The sequence below is a fragment of the Pollachius pollachius genome (assembly GCF_949987615.1).
Source record: "Pollachius pollachius genome assembly, chromosome: 2".
In the NCBI taxonomy this organism is placed as follows: domain Eukaryota; kingdom Metazoa; phylum Chordata; class Actinopteri; order Gadiformes; family Gadidae; genus Pollachius; species Pollachius pollachius.
The window spans coordinates 4,409,221-4,433,548 of NC_136935.1; the positions used below are offsets into that span (position 1 = coordinate 4,409,221).

At 44.9% G+C, this 24,328-nt stretch overlaps 3 protein-coding genes across 5 annotated transcripts; 2 read left to right on the forward strand and 1 right to left on the reverse strand.

The window, feature by feature from the left end:
* The first annotated feature begins 74 nt into the window (after positions 1–74).
* On the forward strand, positions 75–3,669 carry LOC307092112 (zinc transporter ZIP9). The gene is made up of 7 exons (XM_079759009.1): positions 75–257; positions 546–651; positions 864–1,028; positions 1,109–1,174; positions 1,448–1,533; positions 1,643–1,777; positions 2,132–3,669. Exons 1-7 carry the CDS (start codon positions 162–164, stop codon positions 2,393–2,395), a joined length of 918 nt encoding a protein of 305 aa, XP_079615135.1. The 5' UTR covers positions 75–161; the 3' UTR covers positions 2,396–3,669.
* An 864-nt stretch (positions 3,670–4,533) lies between these two features.
* Positions 4,534–6,385, reverse strand: LOC307071500 (uncharacterized protein; the record flags this gene model as incomplete). Its single annotated transcript, XM_079730494.1, has 1 exon — positions 4,534–6,385. Exon 1 carries the CDS (start codon positions 6,319–6,321, stop codon positions 4,534–4,536), a length of 1,788 nt encoding a protein of 595 aa, XP_079586620.1. The 5' UTR covers positions 6,322–6,385.
* Positions 6,386–7,262: 877 nt separating this feature from the next.
* Positions 7,263–21,900, forward strand: nsmce4a (NSE4 homolog A, SMC5-SMC6 complex component). Of its 3 annotated transcripts, none has more exons than XM_079729305.1 (10): positions 7,263–7,774; positions 7,892–7,972; positions 8,284–8,414; positions 12,200–12,354; positions 13,158–13,257; positions 13,732–13,822; positions 16,417–16,511; positions 18,315–18,363; positions 18,995–19,080; positions 21,533–21,900. In XM_079729305.1, the coding sequence occupies exons 1-10, from the start codon at positions 7,576–7,578 to the stop codon at positions 21,596–21,598; spliced, it is 1,053 nt and encodes a 350-aa protein (XP_079585431.1). In that variant the 5' UTR covers positions 7,263–7,575; the 3' UTR covers positions 21,599–21,900. The 3 variants fall into 3 exon arrangements, 2 of the variants coding, with proteins under 2 accessions (XP_079585431.1, XP_079585432.1); XM_079729306.1 differs by lacking the exon at positions 21,533–21,900 and adding an exon at positions 19,805–20,463; XR_013811572.1 differs by lacking the exon at positions 21,533–21,900 and having other exon boundaries at positions 16,894–18,363; positions 18,995–19,076.
* Positions 21,901–24,328: the final 2,428 nt, after the last annotated feature.

Sequence of the window (24,328 nt, forward strand, 5' to 3'; positions counted from 1 at the left end):
TGGGCAGGCTGGAGAGTAGGAGCGTCATTTGGTTCTCCGTATCGGAGCACACCAGTTATTTGAATGGACGCGTGTTCGTCAGACGCACTTTTGCACTTCGTGCTCCAGTAATATAGTTGTAAGTGATATAACAACGCTACACAGCAAACGGGAACGTGACTATGGACGGGGGAATCGCTATCTTATGTTTATCGGTTGCCATGTTTTTTGGATGTTTAGTAATCGGCTGGATTCCCCTCTTAATCAAACTTTCTGATGTAAGTAAAACCATGATTTATTATACTGGTCCCATTCTTTCTGTTTAGTCCTATCTATTGGCAATGTAAGATTTCTAGTAGTCTATAATGTACACAATTAATGTTCGAAAGCGAGAAAATATCAGAATAACTTAACAACCAGGCTATATGATTACAGCCTGCAAGAAGTATTTTGGCAGAGAAAATGTGAATTGGAAACTGTTGGTGTTATGCCCGATTTCCTGGAGGAGACATCTGATTATTACCAAAATAGCTCCTTTAATCATTGTAATCACCTCCTACTCTCAGCGAAGCCTACAATTTGTCGCGATCCTGGGAGCAGGGCTCCTGTGCGGGACATCTCTGGCGATCATCATCCCGGAGGGAACCGACCTTCTCCAAGACACATGGAAAGGTGACTGCTTCTCTATTCAATTGTGTCCGAAATTGAATAAGGAAGTTTTTGCCTTACTTAAAACCCAAGTGTAACCAAGGCAAATGTTATGTTTACATCCTTGACAGCATAATGTAGCTCATACTTATTCTGATGTGAATTTATGCTCGGATGCTAATAGTCCTCTACATCCCATTGTATGTGTTGTTCTTGTATCGGTTTTCCCTATACAGCCTGTGATCACCCACTTGGTCAAAACAACAGCAGTGGGACGAAGGTGGTGTCGTTTGCCGACAGCATCTCTTCTCGGTTCTACATCGGCTTATCTCTAGTGGTCGGTTTCATCTTCATGTTTGTGGTGGATCAGCTTAGCCTGTACTTCTCCACGGCGACCCAGGGTAAAACATATTTCACTATTCTTCCACTTTTCGTTGTTCTAAAAGCAGATATCTCACACCTGCATTGTTGTCGGCTCCAGGTTCAGGATGCATGCCCAACAACAGCGGCATCACTGCATCCTTGGGGCTAGTGATCCATGCTGCAGGTACAATGGAGCGTTAGACTCTGCATTTCAAGGAATACCAATCCATAATTTTCTGTATTCAAGTCTAAGATATTCGCTGCCTTAGGTAACAGACAAAATGCCCCCCTCCCATGTGACATAACATGTGATCCCTTCCTCTTTTAGCTCTCACATGTTTCGGAAGTACTCCAGTATTTGCCTCATTCTGCTAGTATGAACTGAAGGATTTGAACACGATAGCAAACGCATACAAACAGAAAAGGTGCATATTCCCGATTCCACTTGTGTGTCCAGCCGACGGCGTGGCTCTGGGGGCGGCGGTGGCCTCTCCCGACATGGCGGTGCAGGTCATAGTGTTCGTGGCTGTCATCATGCATAAGGTGAGCGACGCCCCGCTCATAGGCATAACCTTACCCCCTATTCACCGGGCGCCAGTCCCCAAACACGATACAGTAACTTGACTCTTACCTGGTGTGGTTCACTCCCAAGGCCCCGGCGGCGTTTGGCATGGTTTCCTTCTTGATCCACATGGGGGTGAACAAGAGGCTGATACAGGGTCACCTGCTGGCCTTTTCGGCCGCTGCTCCTATTTTTGCCATCTGCACCTACTTCATCTTGACAGCGGTGAGGAACCTTGAGTGATGACAGGATGTAGGAAGAGATTTATTACTGTCAATATTTGACGGGGTAATTTTAGTGGATTCAAACTTTAACTAAACCAGAAGGGTGGGAGTTGCAACACTCTCACAGAAACACTGGAATCTGTACCACGCTCTGGGTTTCTTCTATATATTTATATCTAAAGATATATAACTATAACAGCCTCTGATACCCCACTTGTATATCTAAAGATATATATATATATATATATATATATATATATATATATATATTTTTTTTATTTTTTTTATTTATATGAATGAATGCAACTCGTTATGATTTTATATGTATTTTTAATGTTGTGTTCTCCCCCTGAAGGTGGGTGGTTCTACCCAGAGCCGACTCACTGCTACGGGTGTGGGCATGCTGTTCTCGGGTGGGACCTTCCTGTACGTGGCCACCGTACACGTTCTCCCCGAGGTCAGCTCGGGCCAGGGACACCACCTGTCACCCGGGGACCTCCAGCACCTGACGGAGGCTGTCGCTGAACCCAGGGGGCCGATGGGTCTCTTGGAGAGTCTGACCTTTATCGGTGGAGCAGCCATTCCTGTTCTACTGGCCCTTGGGCTACAGGACGACTGATTCAACATCCTAAGGGAAACAATGCGATAGTGTACACCTTTAAAGGCAAATCAAGCATGGCTTTGACGCTAGGAGAATTGACTTGAATGAGAGCTCTGGGAAACTTCTCTCTTAGATATGCTGTCTGAATGACCATCCCGCATTTCATTACCAGGCTGCAAGTGTGTCTCATCAGTATCAACTTTTTATTTTCCATTGTGCGATGTGAAAGGAAGACAACATTTCTGGGACATGGCATTTTGGATGTAACCCTAGCTCATGCGTGAATATCAGGAAGGCGGATTTTGTACTGTGTCAATAGGATCCTTGGATGTAGTCCACTATCTTGATGTTGCACCCTCTAAAATAACACTGATGAAACATAAACTAGGTCACAGGTTTTTTCACATTGTTTGTTTCTTATAACATTCAGCTGGATAGCGTACACAGTCTGTACTGTACAGATATCTAATTAATATATACAATATGAATCTCGAATACACTGTGTGGGGAGTGTTCTGAAGAGTCATGTCTGGGGTGAGAATGGTCTACCCTCGACCAAGAGGCGGGCAGTTAACTGAGTGATGGCAGATTTCAGCCAATCATCTTCTCCGCAGTGTGGTTTAGCTTTCAGGAATTTCTTTGAATGACTGTAAATCACACAAAAAGTTTGCTAGCAATGGCTTAATTGAAATGGCCCAATGTTAGCTTAGTTTAAGATTCATTGCCAATGTTTATTAACTGTTCTTTATTCAAAATGTAGTATTTGCTACATTGAGTCATCAAGCCTTGTGATGGCTCAGAACGACCCAAGCAATTCCTTCACAACCCTATTGTGTGTGCCTCAATACTGACTTGTTTGGACAACCATGGGGCTAAACTTGGTTTAACATGACATTTTATTAAGGAATTGCATTTCTTAATATTAAATCTATTACATTTAGTCAGATTGCTTGGCTTCATGATCCCATTATGAAAGAAAGTTTCTCCAAGTAGCCAAATCATTCGGCCACTAACCAAAATATTTCCCCAGTATTAAGTCATGTGGACTGTTCTATGTATAATACTGTGATACCCGATTCCACATGGCCTAATATGTGCTCGTGTCTGTTGCCTGCTTATAGGCAAAAACTGAAACAAGTAAAGCCGGTTTCAGGGACATTACAAGTGGAACGGCTGATGATGTCCCAGAAGTGCCTTGATACCTTTTACCAGCAATGTCATCGTTAAATGTGCTGACGACAGTTGAAGACCTGTTTTTTTCATATAACATATTTCTACCATTGAACCTGTGAACCTCCATGTGATCAATAAAAACAAACAAATACAGATCTCAGCAGAGTTCATGTCCAACGGGTGGGCATACTTTTACAAGGTTCTATCTGTATTCCATCTGTAGTGTGCATTATATTTCTAGTTACATCAAGGTTTTATGCAAAGAAGCAGCGGAAGTAAGCTCACCTTGCTACCGTACAGCTAAGCTCGGTCAAACACACGTAGACTAGTTTAAAGGGGTGATATGCAACCAGGTGTGCGTGTGATTAGCCATTTCAAGCCGTTTGTCTTTCCTGCGTTTTAGTGAGAATACAAGTGGGAGTGTCCAACTAGATGTATGACGGATCGATAAGCAACATTTGCTAAGGTCCACTGGGTAGGCTGGTAGACTGATCTATCCAGCTTCCAGGAGTAAAAAAAAACCTTCCCAGTTTCCCCTGGTTTGGCCTTTCATCGCTGAGGTCCTGCAGTGGATCACCCTGTCGAGGAGCCGGGTGAAATCTGCGGAAACTGCAACCCAGCCGCAAACGTTCTTCCCAGCCAGCGGGATCTTTAGTCTTTCCCATATTTTCAACTTATGTAGAACTGTTGGTCATGTAAACTTATACTATTCCTCAATGAAATGTAAACCAAATCAAACCTATAATATTTTTCACAAAACATCATGATTTAATCCCCCCCCCATTATGTCGGCTCAGCCGAAATGTCACGTGAATCATTACATCATGATTAAACTCAGCGGGAGCATTGACCCCTCATGCCCCCCATAATGTCCAATCACATGACATCTCAGCGGAGCCCTTTCCCAGATCATAACAGTGTGTCCACGTGCTGCTCATACAGCCGTAGGAGGACACAGCAGCAGCACCCCAGCAGGAGGTCTCTCAGAGCTTGACTCCCGCCAAGGAGGCGCAGAGCTGCGCCTCCAGCGCCATGCGGTCGAACGACCGCCTCACAGTCTGCTCCCTCAGGCTCTCCCTCATGCGGAAGGAGGCGCGAGCCGCCCGGCGCGCCATCTCCTGCGTCCGCTCCCGCTGCGCCTGCAGCTCCCTCCTCTTGCGCTCCTTGGCCACCACCTGGCTCTCCACCGCCTCCCTGCGCATCTCCTCCTCCCTTCTCACCCGCTCCCGGAGCTGCTGGTGGCAGAGGCGGCGGCCCAGGTTGTGCTGGCGGGCCTGCTGGGCCCGGGCCCGGGTCTGGGCCGAGACCTGGCTTGCGGCGCGCTCCGTGCGGCGCTGGCTGAGCTGCACCAGCAGCAGCTTGTGGCGGAGCTGCTGGCGGCTCTGCTGCTCGGCGACGGCGCGAGCCTGCTGGATGTGCGCCGTCCGCAGGGAGCCCCGCTCCCGCAGCTCCCTGCGCCGCCCCTCCGAGGCCCGCGCCTGCTCCTCCCGGGAGCGCCCGAGCCGCCGCTCCATGGCGCCCCTGGCCGAGGCCTCCGCCTGCTGCGCCTGCTGCTCCGCCCGCTTTTTGAGGAGCACGTGCTGCAGGAGCTCCCGGCTGTTCTCCAGCGACAGCCTCTTCTTCTCCCTCCTCTCCCGCGTGGCCTTCCCGCTGCTTGCCCTCTGCTCCCGCTCCGCCGCCCGCCGCGCCTCCTCCTCCCTCTCCGCCTGCTCCACCTCCTCCCGGCCCCGGAGCAGCCTCTCCTGGCAGCGCTTGCGCGACTGCGCCTCCCTCCGGGCGGCCTCCGACGACTCCCGGCGTCGGGCCTCCAGCTCCTCCCTGGACCTCAGCCAGCGCTCCTCCTGCAGCCGCGCCTGCCTCTCCCGCAGGGCCGTCAGCTCCTGGTGCCGCCGCTCCCTGCTCCGACCCAGGGCCTCAGTCTCCTGCCGCCAGCGCTGCAGGCTCTGCCTCAGCCTCCTCCTCCTGCCCTTCTCCTCCTGCGCCCGCCGCGCCGCCTCCACGCCGCGGGCCTGCTGGCGCTCGCGCTCCCCCTGCTTGCGGAGGGCCAGCAGGCCCATCTCCTCGCGGTGCTTGACCAGCATGAGGGCGGCGATCTTGCGGTCCTTCTCCGACACCGTCACGCGCATCTTCTGGTGGATGTCCCCCGTGAGCTGCTCCAGCTGGGTCTGAGTGGCCGGGAAGTGTCTGAGGTCACCCAGACTGTGGCTGCTGCTGGTGGAGAGCACGCTGCCGTCGTTGTTGTTGTTGTTGTTGTTGTGGTTTCGCGGTCTGAGGGATCTCAACGCACAGTTACGTTTGTAAGTAGTAGTAGAAGGTGGGTGTTTGCCCACAGCGCTGCTGCTGATGAATCCTTGCCCAACAGAGTGCTGTGGTGGCGGGCTGCTGCCATCAGCGTCAGTGTGTGGAGAACAACAGTCGCTGCTGCTGCTGTTGTTGCGGACAGCCCTGCCGACCACTTCTAAAGCAGGGAGCTGCGTTTGGGGAAGGGGGGCCCACGCTTTTTTTTCGTCCGGAGCCTTCTTGACGATTTTCTCTCTTCCCTCTCGACACAGGTGCAGGAGCTTCCGGCGCTCCTTCTCGTAGGTCTGGTGCATCACTGTCACCGCCTCGTACGGTCTTTCGTGGCTTTCCGCGACGAGCTCGTTGAGGGACTTGATCAGAAGTTCTACCGGTTTCTTCACACCCGATCTTGACCGGGGACACCTATCTGCCTTGGAAGTCTCCAAATTGTGCGGAGCCAACTTAGGGACAGGTTGCGTTATTTCTCCCATTTCGCAATTAGGATTTTAACGTCGTTAAAATACGGTTAAGAACTCCTATGACCATTCATATAAAAAAAATATATAGGATTCAGGTCTTTAGAGGAAACCTGTTGGAGAAATACGTTTAGTTCCACCCGAGGCAAGGTTGTCTGTGCTTCTCCCCCGGACAGGGGATTAGTCAGGTAATCAGATGGAGAGGACAGACCTTGCTGATCATGCGTCACATGATCAACTGAGCCCTTGGTTGTGACAAGGAAACAAAAGTGGTGGAAAAACACTGAAAAGGGATCAATGCTTCAAATCAGAGTTGAGTCATCTGTCACTGAAGTACTATAATAATGTTTTGTTAGGCCTAACATTTGATTTGAACATTTGATAGCATTTAATTACATGCAAAAGAGTAAAGATGTACCTGTTCCAGCTGAGACACGGGGAAGCATCGGTGATCAGCGGACAAATACAATATATTAGGTGGGCCCCTGCTGACATAGTACTCATGTCAATGAGAAATCACCTCCTTTATTGCCAAAACTTTTGTAACTTCTGTAAATAATAATGAATAAATACGTTCGATTTTTTTATTTGTTATTTGACGAATTTATTATTATATGTTGCTCAAACCTGTGCAATGGGCCCCGTCCCGATGCATGGCTAAAAGCGAACCAAGTTGTGATTTGGGGCTTGGGGACCGGTCACCGTCTCCAAGGTAAACCACAGCGACCCCTGCAGTTCACCGCACCTCATTTTCTAAATGCGTTTGTCTTTTTGGTTTTTAAAATAACTGCATCGCTACGGATCGGAGACAAACTAAATCTACCAATTTAGTTTGTCTTGTACTATTGGTTTAATTTTTTTTTTTTTTTTTCTTGATCCAAAAGTTAAACGAATAACTTTTCTACGATACATTTCCGGACATTGACCCGGAAATGAACAGGACCTCTCGAGCAAGTATTCCTGCAGTTGAAACCCGTCTGGCTACGCGCGTTAAATCTTCATCTTCATCGTCATCATAATCTTCTTTTTCATGAACCACAGCAACAACCAGGAACTATAAAGTGATTTCCCTGCTAAAACCAAACGGTTGTAGTTTCAAGTTCTTGTATCTACTTTGCATATCTACACAGCGGCAGGGGTTTTCAATAGCGCTTTAAAATTTAAATTCAAATTCAAAGAGCAGCGAGCAGAGCGAGGGGCAGAGCAAGGGGCAGAGGCAGCGGCGATCCGGACCCTTTGCAGAACGGTACCTCCAACGAAGGGAGGAGTATGAAAAGAGTAAGGTGCACAGACAGCGGCGATCCGGACCCGCATCAGAACGGTACCTCCGACGACGGGATGGGGGTTCGAGACCCCGAAACCGGGGCCAGCAACAATGACAGCGAGCCAGACACGACCGATGAGGACGACTTGGCCGATAGAAGAGATATCAGGAGCAGGTACCGGGTGCTGATCAGCACCGTTCAACGTGAGTAGGGGGACTGGGGTGAGCCGTGAATGAAGCCCTGTCATTTTGTTTACGGTTGTCACTTTCACTGGGTTGAATGTAATGCCCTGCTGTCCATATGCTGGTCCATCTCAACAGAGAACCGAGAGGATATGCTGAATAATCGTGATAATAAAATCACAGAAGTACTGGACGAAGCGAACACACTTTTTAAGAAAGGTATGTGTGATGGGGGCAGTGTTTACACACAGTGACTTTGTTTATTTATTATCTCGTCAAATTCATAATGCATATTAAATATATATAGCTGCAGTAACCACTCAATACTTTCTAGTGCTGTGAAGGCAACCCAGAAATTTGAATTCCTACAAAGTGTATATGTTCTAATGCTATAGTGTCTTGGAAAATACATATCTGAAGAAATAACTAGATATATTAAAGATAATAAACATCTCAAAATAATAACAACAACTTGCTATTTTGTCATGTGTCGCTTGTTGCTTTGGCTGATTGTTTTTTCTCCTTGGCAGTGAACCGAGCCAGGGAGGCTGCTCTTGATTCCCAGCTGCTGGTGGTGGCATCAGACCTGGGCAAGGAGAAGGCTAGCCAGCTCTTCTCTGAAGGCCTCTCTTTCGATCCTTCTACCTTTGTACAGCATATTGTGAGTGTTCTGGAGGGCTTGTTCTGAATGGCTGGTGTTTGTAGGCTGTTGAATTATGTTTCACCTTTAGGATCACACACAGACAGACAGACAGACAGACACACATGTACAATTTCGAGTTCAAGTTTAATTTTATTGTCATTCCACATGTTAGACACATGGAGAACGAAATTCACTCTCATGGCCAGCAATATGGCAGGATATGACAGACACACGGTTCCATTGTCTGGAAAAGTCTTGTCTGATCCGTCACAATTGCAGATATGGATCATCAGATATGGACACCCAAGGCGATCTCCAAAAACGTTAATTCTGTGAACTTTTAGTTAACTTATAGACCTGGAAGATTAGTTATACATGGGTGGTTTTGCTTTACACCCTTATACTTATGGATGTTCATTTTCCATGTTGTCGTGTGGTCCTTCTGACCGGCTTTGACCACCCAGAGAATAGAGATGGGCGATATGGCCTAAAATCCATATTGCGATATACATTGCAGCCTCTTGCGATAACGATATATATCATGATCAGTGGCGGCTCCTGACAAATTTCTCAGGGGGGGCAAAAGTTGTGATGATGGCTAAGATGACCCATTCAATGGGAAGAAGAGGAAATGACACACTGCTATTATTATGAACATAACTGTATTTGGCTGGCAATATGCAATCAATACAACTATTTACAATTCAACATTTGGAGAGTACAACATAACACATCTCACCATCTAAGAACACACTCACTCATCACTTGTATTGAAATTTAGCTCGCCTCTCTTTCAAGCAAGCAAAGCGATCAATCACTCTCTCGTTGAAATCAGGCATGTTCCTGACCAGCTCTCTCTCCATGGAAAGCATGCCCAATGCATTCAGACGTTCCTGTCCCATTGTATTTCTCAGGAATGTCTTGATCCTCTTTAAGGTGGAGAAACACCTCTCAGCTTCAGCTGTTGTCATCGGAGTGGTTATGAGGATGTTCAACAGCGCCACAGTCTCAGAGAAGGTTTCCTGGAGGTTGTAGCTCTGTATAACCTGGTACAGAGCCAGTGCACCGCAGCTGCCCCTGAAGTCTGGACTTTCATAGATGAGAGAAAGCTCAGTCCTGAGCCTCTCCTTGTGTAGCATGGGGTATGCCCTCACGGTGGTATTCAGAGCCTCTTCAGGGAATGTTGTCCGATGCCGGTCAAACAGCTATGCCTCTAGCAGCACGGCACTCACAAGGTGGCTGGTGAAGGAGAACCTGGCTTTGGCATGGCCCAGGATTGTGTCACAGATCTGTTAAAATTATAAAAATGTATAGTCAGTAACACACAATTGTTAAAAAAAAAGAAGAAAAAAAAATCTACTAGTGATGGCGTGAATGTGGCCATGATCTACTGTATCTACTGTCTCACAGTTCCAAAGTATTTATTTTGTTATTCATGCAGACTTATTACTGTATCCTTGTGTGCGTATAATGGACAAGTAATGGGTGAGTAATTACTGAATCCAACTGTAAAAACAGAGGCTGTGGCTTTATCACTTGGTTCCAACACTTGAGTATGCCTACATCATTGGTCAGTAATGAATGCAGATACCTCTTTTGACAGCCTCTGCTTCTCTTGTTCTCCCAAGGCTCTCCTTGATCTTGTGGTACCTGGTGCTTCTTGCTGCTGCTGTTGAGAGGAGCTTTGGTCCCTGAAGGGAGACAGATCAAAAGTGTTAGAATATGAATGAGACAGTATGTCAGTGTCATTATCAATAATTACTATCTTTGAAAAAAAATTATCTTACCTGATGGCCTGAATACTGCTGGTGAAGTTCTGCAGGGCACGTTTGATGAACACCATGTCAATGTCCCTCTTCTGCAGCTGTTGGTACATCATGTCAACATGAGGCATGATTTGATGAAACTGCTGCAGGAAAAAAACAAAATCTTCATCCTGCAGCATCCTCAGGAAGCCAGACGCCTCCCTCACGTGGTGCTGTCAAAGGTGCTGTCTGACCTGATGGTCTCAAAACACTCTATGAGGTCGCCCAGGTTCTCACAGTGCTCACGATCCTGCTGTTGAAGTTCCATCTTGTGGATGATGCTCTAGGCAGCCTTCGTGCAACAATCTGGTCCAGAAGGGCTGTGCGTTATGGTGACCGGGTAAAAAAACTGGAAATCCCACCAAGGTCAGAGAGAAAAACTCTCACTGCTGAGATGTGTGAAGTGGCCTGCTGCATGATCAAATTCAGCTGGTGTGCGTAACAATGCAAATAATGGGCATTTTTGTACTCTTCTCGTACCTTTTGCTGCACACCAGCTCTCTCTCCTCTCATCACACCGGCACCGTCGTAGGCTTGCGCAATGAGTTTACACTTATCAGTGAAAACGCTGTTCAGTCTCTCCAAAATTGCATCTGCAATGGAGCTGGCCGTTGCTGACAAGTCCTGATTTACTTTCACCGGTGCTTCCCCCCCCCCCCCCCCCTTTTTCTTTAACGCTAATACAACGCCCCAGACCTTTTTGTCCAATGATTTAACCCATTCAGACCGGATTGCGCATCAATGCGTGTTTACAATTAACCCATTTGTACCGGCTGCGCGGAGCAACATTGTATCTACTAGATACAGGGTCATTGTATCTACTAGATACAATGTTGCGCCGCACAGCAGCCGGTACAAATGGGTTAACGTTCTTTGCACACATGCAGGTTTGTTGACGAATTCTGGCACTGTTGCGAATATTGCAATGTGAAAAGGAATTGCACCAAACCAAAAATTAAACATTGTATTTTGCGTCATCAACATGCATAATCGCGATAGAATTAAAATCTATCGTAGGCCATTTTTTTTATCGTTTATATCGTATATCGTTTATATCGAGCATTACTACCAGAGAACATCATTGTCAAATTCGCTGATGACACATCGGTGGTGGGCCTTATAACAGGGGGAAACGAGGCGGCCTACAGATATGAGGTCCTGAAACTTGGTGAGTGGTGTGTATCTAACAACCTGGCACTGAACATCACCAAGACCAAGGAACTCATCCTGGACTTCCGACGGAACAGAGCCGCCCCTGCCCCCCTGTACGTCAACGGTGAAGGTGTGGAGCGAGTGCAGTCCTTCAAATTCCTCGGAGTCCACATCTCTGCTTATCTCTCCTGGTCGGTCAACGCCTCAGCGCTGGTCAAGAAAGGCCCAGCAGCGGCTACACTCTCTGAGAGTGCTCAGGAGGGAGCATCTAAACACACAGCTGCTGGTGACCTTCTACCGTTCCACCATCGAGAGCCTGCTGACCTGCGCTGTGTCAGTGTGGCACTCCAGCTGCACGGAGCCCGACAGGAAGAGACTGCAGAGGGTGGCAAACGTTGCGCAACAAATCCTTGGCTGCCCTCTGCCTTCCTTAAGCACCATCTACGGCTCCCGCTGTCTCAGCAGGGCCAGAGGGATCCTGAAGGACACCACCCACCCCGGCTACCATCTCTTCAACCTGTTGCCCTCTGGCGGGCACTTCAGGTCCATATATGCCAGAACAAATAGACTCAGGAACAGCTTCTTTCCCAAAGCTGTCACCATACTGAACTCAGCTCTGCACTGATGTTTGTTGTCTGTTTTTGGTCTTTACTTTGTATTTTAAGTTTTACTGTGTATTTAAATTTGTATTTATTTTTATTATATATTGCTTTTGTATATTATTATATATTATACATTCGATAACTATCTATACACTTTTAAGGAGCTGCTCATTGCATTTCGTTGTACTTTGTATAATGACAATAAAGCTTTCTGTTCTATTCTATTCTTTGTTGGCCGTTACAGCTGTCCTTCATGGGACTGAACTGGCTAGAAGAAGAGGGGGAGAACTCGGACGAAGGAGCTGCCACGTTGAACCCCTCCCTTCCCCAGAAAGCCTGGCACAGGCTGGCCAGCCGAGCCGAGGCGTGCTTCCGGAGCACCCCGGCCTTCCACTTCGTGTGAGTGGCTGCCTCTCACCTCTGGATGATTATGTGTGCCTAACGCAGGAGCCAACGGCCCACTCCGACCAAACCCCTGCTGCGTGCAGTGTTTACCACACGTTGACGAGACTCATTTCGGCCGCCATAGGTTCAATATCCCCCCCAAAAACAATTAAAAGACAACCTAACACATCTGTGTTACTTTGTTTGGGTTGAACCCAGCAATCTGTATTGAGGCCAGCTGTGTGTGTGTGTGTGTGTGTGTGTGTGTGTGTGTGTGTGTGTGTGTGTGTGTGTGTGTGTGTGTGTGTGTGTGTGTGTGTGTGTGTGTGTGTGTGTGTGTGTGTGTGTGTGTGTGTGGGGGGGGGGGGGCGTGGTAAAACATTAATATCAGTACCAGCAGTTTGTTAGTAATTTGTCAGTAATTGATATCATATTTTGGTTCTCAAAATTCACCAGATTGATGCATTTAAATGAAATCTATTAAAATAATTCTCCCGGGGGGCATGCACCCGGACCAACCTAGAGGATCGCGAGCCCCCCACCATAGTCTCCATAAATCCCGTGGGAAACACATGCTGCATGACTTGTCCGCTTGGTATCTAAGATAAACTCAAGTATTCCTTTGGATGTGAAAAACGTCATTTTTAGTCGATCAAACTCTCCTTCTGCTGATCATCACTCTTGACGGACTTGAAGCCAATTCAAGCAGGAGATTGCAGAAAACCACGATAGTCCTTATTTAGATGAATATGAAAGGCCTATGAAAGGCTGTTTTGTATTTGAACCTGTCTGAAACCTGAAACACGTTGACCCTCCAGGTACGGCTCATTCCAAGCAGAGCCCCCTCCCCCGAAGCCGCGGGTGGAGCGACAGAGGAAGGCTCCCACCAAGGAGGCCAAGAGGATCATGCCTACTCAGGTAGAGCCTACTGCCTCTGATGGTCGTCTGTGTTTCTTGATGGATGTACATTTTCAAAAGTCTTGTATAACAGGTACCAAATTTACAACTTAGGTGAGGGTAGTTTGGTGGTAAAAGTAATTTTTAGTGGAGTGATAGAACTTAATACAGCCAAATAAATTGATAGTCGTTATTTGACACAAACAACATAAGTATCTTTCAAAAAGCGGGTTGTTTATCAGTATCATGATGATATACACCACGTGCAAATATTTAATCGCTACAAAGATGCAGGTGAATGTAAGTCAATGTATAGAAAACAACTCCTTCCAAGCACCCATGGTTTGTGTAGGTTCACTGGCAAAAGAATAGTATTATTTTTCATTTATGTGGACTTTGTTCAAGAGCACAGCACTGTCTGAAACTTAGAAGTGACTTGTGCATTCCCATGGATTCCTCCTAGCTAGGTGCCTTCACTTTCGTCCTGTCCTTTAGTTGAAGAAGATGGAGGAGTCCCAACAGGAGGCGACGGAGAAGGAGGTGGAGAGGATCCTGGGCTACCTGCGGCACTACCACAATCAGGAACGTGAGTCATATACACATACTGTAGGTACGCGGGGGAAGCAATAGCTCAGGAGGTAGGGCTTGGTGACTTGTAACTAGGGGTGTAACGGTACACTGAAGTCACGGTTCGGTTCGTACCTCGGTTCAGACATCACGGTACGAGGTATGAGTTCGGTACAATGAAGGGAAAACGAAAAAAAACAAAAATGCAGGAGGCAATTTTTTTTGCCGTTGTCCAGAAATACCTCGCGGATAATGTGTTTGTTTATTATCCCGCTGTCTCACGGAAATGCGATTCGGTCGACCAGTCAACGGACGGCGTGTGTTGCTCGAACTTGCCGGCACCCTTTCAGGCGTCCCAGTTGTCCCTGAAGATCGCGTATCTAAAATTAGTTTGGTATTACATTAGGGCTGCAACTAACGATTATTTTATTAATCGATTAATCGGTCGATTATTTTTTAGATTAATCGATGAATCGGATAAAAAAAGAAACATTTGTAATTGCCGCGTCTTTATTCAAAAACTAAAAACTTCAAAACTTCAAAATTCAAATTCACAGTGCAGACTGAAGTGTAAATTCACCAGGTTATTGCTCCAACGTCCCGGAACTATTAAAGTAATATTAAATGATAGAAAAACATAACTGGGATAACACAAAAAAAACAAACAATGTATGATATACATTTATATATATACACTATATAAGGGACGTCCATGGTTAACCGATAAGAACGGTTAAAAATAAATTGAATCATCTTAATTTCTCTCAGATGACAGGAGATCGTTAATTTTTCTTGATATTGATACCATTTTCTAGACTCCTTAAGTCTAGAAAATCCAAGTCTTTATTGATACCACTATTGATACTTTTCTATTATTTTGTTAAAATAGAACTTGTATTATTGCTTTAATTGATGATTTGATGATCATAGCTCAAGATAGGACGTTAAACTGGTCATAATTCCATCTTTGCTTTCTATTTTATATTGCTGGGAAAACAAGTTTTCGCCAAAATCTCAAATTTCTTTTTTTTTTTTTAATTGCATTTGAACACATCTATCATATTACTGAGCCGACCTGAACACATCACATTTGACACTAGCTGTGTTCGAAATCGTCCCCTATCACGGATATAGTGCACAATATAGGGTGCTCGCCATTTTGTAGTGGTGTTCGAATTCTCAGTGGTTAATTTCATGCACTATATAGTGCACTTAAAATACCCAAAATTTTAGCGTACATACGATGTACCCTACATGTTACTCCCGTATACCACAATGCAATGTGGTCGTGTTTTTCTGGAGGAGAAGAAGAAGCTGAATAACCGCGAAAATAAAAACATTTAATGATGGCGTCTCCGGCTTTCGTTTAGAAATGTCAACAATTTATTTGAAAATTTAACATTCAAAATTAATTTAAAAAAACTTGAACAAGGAAATGTAACATTCAACATCAATACAACCTCCAGCTTTCCTCGTGAGTGCCCGGTTTGTTTACATGATGTGGGAGCATCTGTCTGCGTCACACAAACACCCTGCGCATTTAATGACGCAAATGACGTTTAGAAATGTTCAGCGTAGTGTCCGAATTCTCGTTTGTTCGTTCCCTATATAGTGCACTATATCATGAACACTATATAGGGAATAGTGAGTGAGTGTATAGGGAACGATTTCGAACACAGCTACTGTTTGCTACTTTTTTTTTTTAGCTAACTAGCTCTATATCCGGCCGATTTTAACATGGATTTAAAAACTGGATTACTATTTTTAACTGACGGGACTTTCTACACCGTCCGGTTGTGTGATTAGTACCGCTGCTTTGAATGACTGTTGATGCACGCGGTGCTGAATCCGATCCCGTCTGCAGCAGCAGCAGCTGACAGAGTTTTTGGTTGGACTAGACGGATACTAAGTTGAAGCAGTTTTTTAACCCAAAGACAGTGAAGGTACAACACTTTTATATAGGCCTACACTCCAGTGTTAAGATATGACCAAAATTCAAACTGTGGTCGCTCACACTAAAGCTCGATGTGGGCATGCATGAACCATGAACCAACCTGTCGGTGGCTGGCTGCAAACAGTGCCGCGCCTACGAGTGAGTGTATTAATCGCGCGACTCACCTAATCGATGACCAAATTAGTTGCCAACGCTTTTAGTAATCGATTTTGATCGATTTTATCGATTCGTTGTTGCAGCCCTACATTACATTAATTAATTCGCACGCCAGTTTTATTTAATTTTATACCATGTATTCTCCATGTAAATCTATGCACTGAACCGTGACGTCCGTAATGATTCGGTTCAATACGAACACATGTATCGTTACACCCCTTCTTTTAACCAAAAGGTTGCTAGTTCAATCCCCAACTCCTTCTAGCTTAGTGTCGAGTTTTCCCTGAGCAAGACACCTAACCCAGTATGCGCCCAACGTTGGGCTGTTTGACAGCATCGTCGATGTGTGAACGTGTGTATGAATGGTTTTAAGGTGCTTTGGACAAAAGCGTCAGCTAAATACCCTGAAAACATCCAGACAGTCCATCGTCTGTCCAGCCTGGCATTGCCCGTCACGAGGTACATAGCGACTAATCATTTGGCTTTGTATGTCCCTCTTGCAGCCACTCTGCCGATCTCCTATTATGAGTTTGTCATCAACCCCCATTCGTTCTCTCGGACGGTGGAGAACATCTTCCATACGTCGTTCTTAGTCAGGGTGAGTCTTCTGTGATCAAGTGATTGCCTGGCATCTGTGTGTCTGTCGTTGGGTTTGTTCAAGTGACCGCCAGACAAGACCTATTCAGAAGTAATCAGGATTCTGTTTATTTTGCTGCGCGGCCACTCACTGCCTCACTGCTGTTCCACTTACCCTCAAAACAAGTCAAGGGCTTGGGCCAATGGGCTGAGGGGTTGGTAGGGTTGGGTTAATCAGACAGGAGAAGATTCTGACTGCGATTTTCACTGTGGCCTCTCCACCTTTGATCCCTAATGTGTAGGTCTGTACCTGGAGAGTGGGACAGACTTTACATACACAAAGTGGGGCAACGTAATATTGTCACATTGTGTTTTTATTTTGTTAAATTATTTTTTTGTTGCAGATTGTCCATCATTTATATGCTTGACAGAGGCAATCCACTGGGACATTAAGGACAACAAAGTGGAACAATATCCCTGTTTCTGCGGGCTTTTTCAGTTCTATTTTTGTGTTTCTTGGTCTGATTAGCAAAAACTTGATTCAAGTTTGAAAGCCTGATGTGATGTATCTTTGTTGTGTGGATGCAGTGTAGGGCTGCAACTAAAGATTATTTTAATAATCGATTAATCGGTCGATTATTTTTTCGATTAATCGAGGAATCTGATAAAAAAAAGAAACATTTGTAATTGTCGCATCTTTATTCAAAAACTGAACATTACTTCAATTTACAGTGCAGACTGAAGTGTAAAAACACCAGGTTATTGCTCCAATGTCCCGGAACTATTAAAAGTAATATTAAATGATAAAAAAAAAAAAAACATAACTGGGATAACACAAAAAAAACATACAATGTATCATATACATTTAAATATATACAGTATATAAAGGGATGTCCATGGTTAACCGGTCAACCGATAAGATCTTTAATCGGTATATACAAACAGTTAAAAATAAATTAAATCATCTTAATTTCTCTCAGATGACAGATCGTTAATTTTTATTGATACCATTTATTGATACCATTTTCGAGACTCCTTGAAATATAACTTGTATTATTGCTTTAATTGCTGATAATATGATCATAGTTCAAGATAGGACGTTAAACAGGTCATAATTCCATCTTTACTATCTATTTTAAATTGCTGGGAAAACAGGTTTTCGCCAAAATCTCAAAATTCTTTTTCTTTTGTGTTGCATTTGAACAGATCAATCATATTACTGAGCCGACCTGAACACATCACATTTGACACTGTTTGCGACTTTTTTTTAAGATAACTAGCTCTTTATCCTGCCGATTTAAAAACTGGATTACTATTTTTAACTGACGGGACTTTCTACACCGTCCGGTTGTGTGATTACTACCGCTGCTTTGAATGACTGTTGATGCACGCGCTGCCGACTCCGAGCCCATCTGCACACCGTCTGCAGCAGCAGCAGCTGACAGAGTTTTTGGTTGGACTAGACGGATACTGAGTTGAAGGAGTTTTTTTTAACCCAAAGACAGTGAAGGTAAAACACTTTTATATAGGCCTACAGTCCAGTGTTAAGATATGACCAAAATACAAGCTGTGGTCGCTCACACTAAAGCTCGCTGTGGGCATGCATGAACCATGAACCAACCTGTCGGCGGCTGGCTGTAAACTGCCGCGCCTACGAGTGAGTGTATTAATCGCGCGACTCACCTAATCGATGACCAAATTCGTTGCCAACACTTTTAGTAGTCGATTTTTATAGATTATATCGAATCATTGTTGCAGCCCTAATGCAGTGTTTCTTTTTTAATTGCCAATATGTGAATGTTCTTGTTTATTTTGCTTCTTGTAGGATGGTTTAGCAAAGATGTACATGGATGATGACAAGATGCCCTGCATTGGTGAGAATGACCACTGTGAAGGAAAAAAGGAATGATTTTTTGCCTCTAATGACGTCTTTGGTATCACTCCGCAAGTAGTCCGGTAACTTGTCAACCCCAGCGTCTTCGGTTGCTAAGCGACGTCAACGTCTTTGGCAGACTATTTCACCGCTGATCAACACTACGAATGCTAGTAAAAAATAAATTGTAAAAAGACACACCATGAAGTTATTTTTTCGTTTAGGCAAGTAGCCGTGTCATAAGCGGGATAATGTATAGAACGTCGCCGCCGGTCATTATCGAAAATAAGCCCCTTCAGGGCGAAGCAAGACATCTCCGCTGCGCGTCAGTGTCCTGTTCACCCTGTCGGGGCTTATTTTCCCGATAATGACCGGCGTTCTATACATTATCCCTTACATAATAGGCAGTACATCATTTTAGAAGGAATATATAAAGGTAAATAATCATCAGAATCGCTCCAATAGCCATTAGTAATAAATTAATGCAGTACCCATCACCACAGATAGGTGGATCCATTTCTCATTCGTGTCATGTTTTTCCATCAAGTAGTGGAACGGGTCAAACTGTCCTTCTGACCCCTCCCCTTAACACACCGTAACCATAGTGATACAACTGTGTTTGCGTGCCTCAGGTCCCGTTGAGGACAGTGTGGCGGAGGAGGTCAGAGACTCCGTCCGTAAACAGTGCGTCGTTGCCATCAGCTTGCAGAGCTGGAAGGTGAGCGGCCCCCCCGGAACACTTTCCTTCGAAGGAGGCACGTTATACCCACCAGGTGTGAGTGTGACTAGCCGTTACAAGGCGTTTTGGAAGTCTGGCCCTTATGACATCACAAGCGGGCATGTCTACCTAGATGTATGTCCGATAGATGAGCAACGTTTGCTACAGTCCACTGGGTTGGCTGGTAGACTGACCTATTTGTAACCAGTACCTGGTGTCTATGGGCCAGATCGTCAGAAGATTCTAGTGTTCGTAAGGAGAGATATGGTACTGTCTGCACAAGAATGACACACGGAAGCAATGGATATATTTCAAATATATATATATATATATATATATATATATATATATATTTGGTTTATTGTTTATGGCCACTTTGCAACGAGGAAGCCTCTAATTATTCAAGAAAAATAAAGAAAAAGACTCTGGAAAAGAGTCCACCCTTAAAAAACAAAAAAAACAAAAGAAAAACACAAAACAACAGGATTTAAAACACCTCTGACCAAATTAAAACATCCCTGAATCACACGTCTCAACAAAACAAACAGTACACAGCAAAATTTAGAACAGCCTACTCCAAAGATCTAGCTTCACTCAGACCATGTGGAAAACCACTCCGGTTTGGTCCGTGCGATTAAAAATAAATAAATAAATAAATAAATAAATCAAAGTCTCTTGCCCCTACCACACTGCAGAAACAACAACACCTGCTCCTTCCGTTCAGGGTTCAAAAGGATCGCTCCGATGGGGGTAGCTCGCCAGTCTGTACACCGCAGCCGACCTCCAGGGAGGGCGAGCAGGATGCAGACGATCCAGGATCCAATCTCAATCCACACAACAAAAAAAACCCGGCCTTGATAACAAAGCCAAAAGACTCATTAATAGTCTATCTATATAATACATTTCAATCACTTTTCTATAAATCATATTTAAGGTAATTTAACACAGTGTAAAACATAAATGATTTACACTTAACTCTCTATATAAATCGGTTCAAATAAAATAGCTCAAAACCCATTCGAATTGTATTTTCTTTGTGTTGTTACACTCAGCAAGCTATAGTTTAGTTACTGAAAGAAATTATAATTTTGAAGATAACTTCTATAAATCATAGATTTACATATTCCATTTCACCATAAGGCAATTTAATACAGCTAGCAGCATCACTAACCCATCAACAGACCGCACATCACACAGTGAAGAACATGCATAACCCAACGGCAAAACTACAATCTGCCCGCAGCCCCAGCAACGGGCCTCACATCCCCTCCCCCACATCAGTCACGGCACGCCAAGTGCAGCGACACCACGCGCTTTGCTAGGCAGTTAGCAAGCAGCATTAGCTGCGGCCAGTTAACAGCTTATCACGTTCTTTTCTCAACCAAAAACACAATTCAAATCCAAAAGTTTACACAAGGAGACTCACCAAGGGTTTCGATTTACTGCACAGGCTTTTCGGGACTTTTAGTGGCGGGGGAATCTCTCTTTAGGTTACTATAAAAAACAGTAGTCTATCGTCGAATCTCATCTGTGGCTCGTCCCGAAAAGTACGACTCTCCGTAACTGCTATCTGCTGACGCTAAAAAGAGGCGGGTCTAATTTCTTATTGGCTAACTAAGCCAAAACAGTTTCCATGCGACTTTGTTGAGTTACAGGTGGTTAAACAAATCACGCCATACTATTTAGATTCAATAATTTAAATGCATTAATTTGCAATATTTTCCCAATATATATCTTTATCTCATTCTGTGGCACTATTTAGAACGACAATACACAAGCCATGTATTTTTTTTACTGATTAGTAACAAACTTTTAAAAGGGGTTGTGATTTAAATCGAATTAAATGAAAAGGTGTCATGTAAACCTGGGTTACATCTTCACCACACATCTAGGTGGACACTCCCACCTATACTGTCAGAAGAGGCAGATTTTCAAAATTGCTTGTAACGGCTAATCACACTCACACCTGGTGGTATAATATGTCACATTGTTTTGTGCTTCCAAGTGGGCAACTTTAATATTATGTAATTAGTTTTTCCAGGTATTAATTGCATAAATTGCTAGTTTAATTTAACATAGTATTTTATATTTATTGTATGATTTAATGAAAGGGGGTGGGATTAAACCAGTGTGTACTTCTTCCCACTCCTTTTCAAATGTGTTAAGAAAAAAAGAAAAATAGAGCCTTGTTTTGTATTTCATTCAATGACATGTTTCTTGCATATTTGAAATACAAAAACATTAAAGTCAATCATTTGTGTAATAGCCATACAATAGCATTAAATTTATATTTTTTGGGGTTGGCCTCTGTTTATTTTAACCATATTATCCTCAAAAAACGACATCAATGAGTATTGAATCATTGCAAATAGCATTAATGTGATGTTGTGTTGTCATTGTTTGATACACTGTCAAAGTCAACCTTTCCTTCCTGTTTGCTTCTCTCTCTCAGGAGCTCCGAAAAGACTTAGACATCACAGAGTCGATGATCCACCCACCACAGCCGCCAACTAAATGATGGGTTGTTGCCTTTTTTTGTACCAATTTTATTTTAAAATGGCCCATTTTTTTATATACCAAAGTATACATGCTCGATATCACACACAAATCTGCCAAATTTTGATCTATTTTCTGAATGATTTTCCTCAACCCTTCCTATTTGTATATTTTGTTTGCTTTTATTTACTGTTTTTAGAAAGTGTTCAAATAAAACGTTTTTTACATCAGTGTACCATTCCTCCATGCTGTAATTGATATGAATGATAGCACTAGAAATGGCCTGAGTTTGTCACAGTTTGGTACACGGGAAACTAGGGTGACTCAAGTGCGAAGCAAAAGGGACGGGTCTTCGGAACGGGCCAGTCTTGCACCACTTGAGTCTTCCTTGAGTCCATCAGAACCTGACCCTGTTTGATGATGAACCCCAGGAATGCCACCTCAGTGACATGAAACTCACACTTCTCTGGTTTTACATACAAGTGATTCTTTAAAAGTCTCTGGAGGACCTGACACATGTTGGCAGTGCTCGTGACGAGACTTGGGAAAAAATCTAAATGTCATCCAAATAAACAAACAAAATGGTTAATCATGTTACGCAAAACATAATTTATCAGGGTTTGGAAAACAGCTGGGGCATTAGTGAGTCAAAAGGGCATTACTGGGTATTCATAGTGTCCAGAAGGGGTGTTAAAAGCTGTTTTCCACTCATCACCTTGTCAGATGCGGACGAGGTGATAAGCATTGCGAAGGTCCAACTTAGAAAAAATGGTGGCCCCTTGTAGAAGATCAAAAGCTGTGGAGATCAAAGGAAGGGGGTATCAGTTGCATATGGTGATTTTGTTTAGACCGCTGTAGTCTATACAAGGACGCAAACCACCATCTTTCTTCCCCACAAAGAAAAACCAGGGGACGTGGAGGGGCATGTAAAAACAGTGGAGAGGGCATCCTTGACGTAGTCATCCATGGTCCCCCTTTCCGGCAAGGAGAGCGAGAAGATCCGACCACGTGAAGGACTGGATCCTTGCAAGAGTTCTATGGAACAATCGTAGGACAGATGGGGGGGAAGTGTGCAGGCCCTTTGTTTGCTAAAAACCTCCTTTATATCCAGATACTTGTGGGAACATTGCTTAGCTCGGAGGGATCTGGAGACTTGGACACAGGGGAAGGCCTAGAAAAAAGGCAGGTGGCATGGCAAGTTGGACCCCACTCAAGGATGGACCCCGTCAACCAATCAATATGTGGGTTGGGACGGTTCAGCCACGGGAAACCCAGGACCACTGGAAATTCTGGGGGGGTCAAGGAAATGCAAGGAAATACTCTTGTTGTGGTTCCCGACATGAAGGTGAAGTGGAGTGGTGGCCAAAGTAACCTTTCCATCACCAATAGGTTGGCCATCTAAAACAGAAACAGGGGAATCTTCAATCTTCGGACAAGAGCAGTGTCAATAAAATTTCCAGCAGCACCAGAATTTACTAATGCCCGAAAGGAGTGGCTTATCCCTCCCCAGGCCAAGGTTACCGAAAGGTAGACTCCTGCGCCTGGGAGCTCGGGAGAAAGAGTGACCACCGTCACGGCCCGCCCTCGACTGTACGGGGCGGATCTTTTCCCAGGAGGTCGGGACAAAAAGCTCTGAAATGTCCTGATTTGCCACAATAGATGCACAATTTCTCTCATCGTCTCCGATCCTTTTCCTCCTGAGGGAGGTGTGCTCGTCCAATCTGCATAGGCTCTGTGGTGTTCGTGGGAGCTGGTTGGTTCCAGAGGAGAGTTGTAGGTGTGGGTCGGCTCTGGAAGCTCGGCTGCTGGCCGCTGGTCTGGTCCCGTCTACGCTCTCGGAGACGATTGTCCAGACGTATGGCCTGGGAGATGATGTACACAAGATCCTTAGGACACTCAGTTGCAGCTAAACAGTCTTTCAGTGATTCAGCAAATCACTGAAATGGTGGCCCTTGTCACCAAAATGACAAGGGGGCCGTCTCATTCCAGCCACTCTCTGCGGCCAAAGTACGGAAAGGGATGGCGTAATACGAAACTCTGTCTTTCCCTTGACGAAGGAGCAAGAGTTTCTAAGCAGCCTCTTGTCCTGAGGCAGACTGGTCAAAAATTCGCAGCATTTCAATAGTGAAAAGAATTATATCCGAACATTCTGGACCCTGTAACTGCCAGATTGCAGTGGCCCAGGCTAACGCCTTGTCAGTCCATAAAGTTATAATGTAAGCTATCCTGGATCTAGCAGTAGGGAACGAAGTAGGTTGCGGATCAAAAGTCAACTGGCATTGTGTTAAGAAACCACGACAAGCACCTGGGTTACTATTGTATCGTTGAGGAGCAGGTAGCCAAGGTTCTGCGCGAGGGGATGGACCTACCGGTTGAGGTGGAGCCGGCGGATCAGCGGGATAAGGCTGCCCATCTGTGTCTGGCGGGTCGTGGCCGGAGAGTGGTAGAGTGGGGCTAGGACTCCCCGCTGCCGAAATGAGTTGCTGAAGAAGGTGGTCATGTTGGGCAATAGTCTGTTGTCGGAGAGCCAGCGCCTGTCCATGAGTATCCATAGTGGAACCAAAGCTATTGAGAGCTGCCATGATCTTTTCAAAGTCAGAAGTAGCCACACTCATAGTATCAGGGGCTCCTGCAGATGCTGTCGCTGGATCAGACATGGTTGAGTCTTCTGTCACGGTTTGGTACACAGGAAACTAGGGTGACTCAAGTGTGAAGCAAAAGCAGGATAAGTTTTAAGGTATTTATTCCTCAG

Coding starts and splice junctions, on each gene's coding strand:
- nsmce4a (XM_079729305.1), top strand. CDS start 7,576: ATGAAAAGAGTAAGGTGCACAGACAGCGGCGATCCGGACCCGCATCAG. Junction 12,355..13,157: donor ACCCCGGCCTTCCACTTCGT/GTGAGTGGCTGC, acceptor TTGACCCTCCAG/GTACGGCTCATTCCAAGCAG. Junction 13,258..13,731: donor AGAGGATCATGCCTACTCAG/GTAGAGCCTACT, acceptor CCTGTCCTTTAG/TTGAAGAAGATGGAGGAGTC.
- LOC307092112 (XM_079759009.1), top strand. CDS start 162: ATGGACGGGGGAATCGCTATCTTATGTTTATCGGTTGCCATGTTTTTT. Junction 258..545: donor TCTTAATCAAACTTTCTGAT/GTAAGTAAAACC, acceptor TCCTACTCTCAG/CGAAGCCTACAATTTGTCGC. Junction 652..863: donor TCTCCAAGACACATGGAAAG/GTGACTGCTTCT, acceptor TTCCCTATACAG/CCTGTGATCACCCACTTGGT.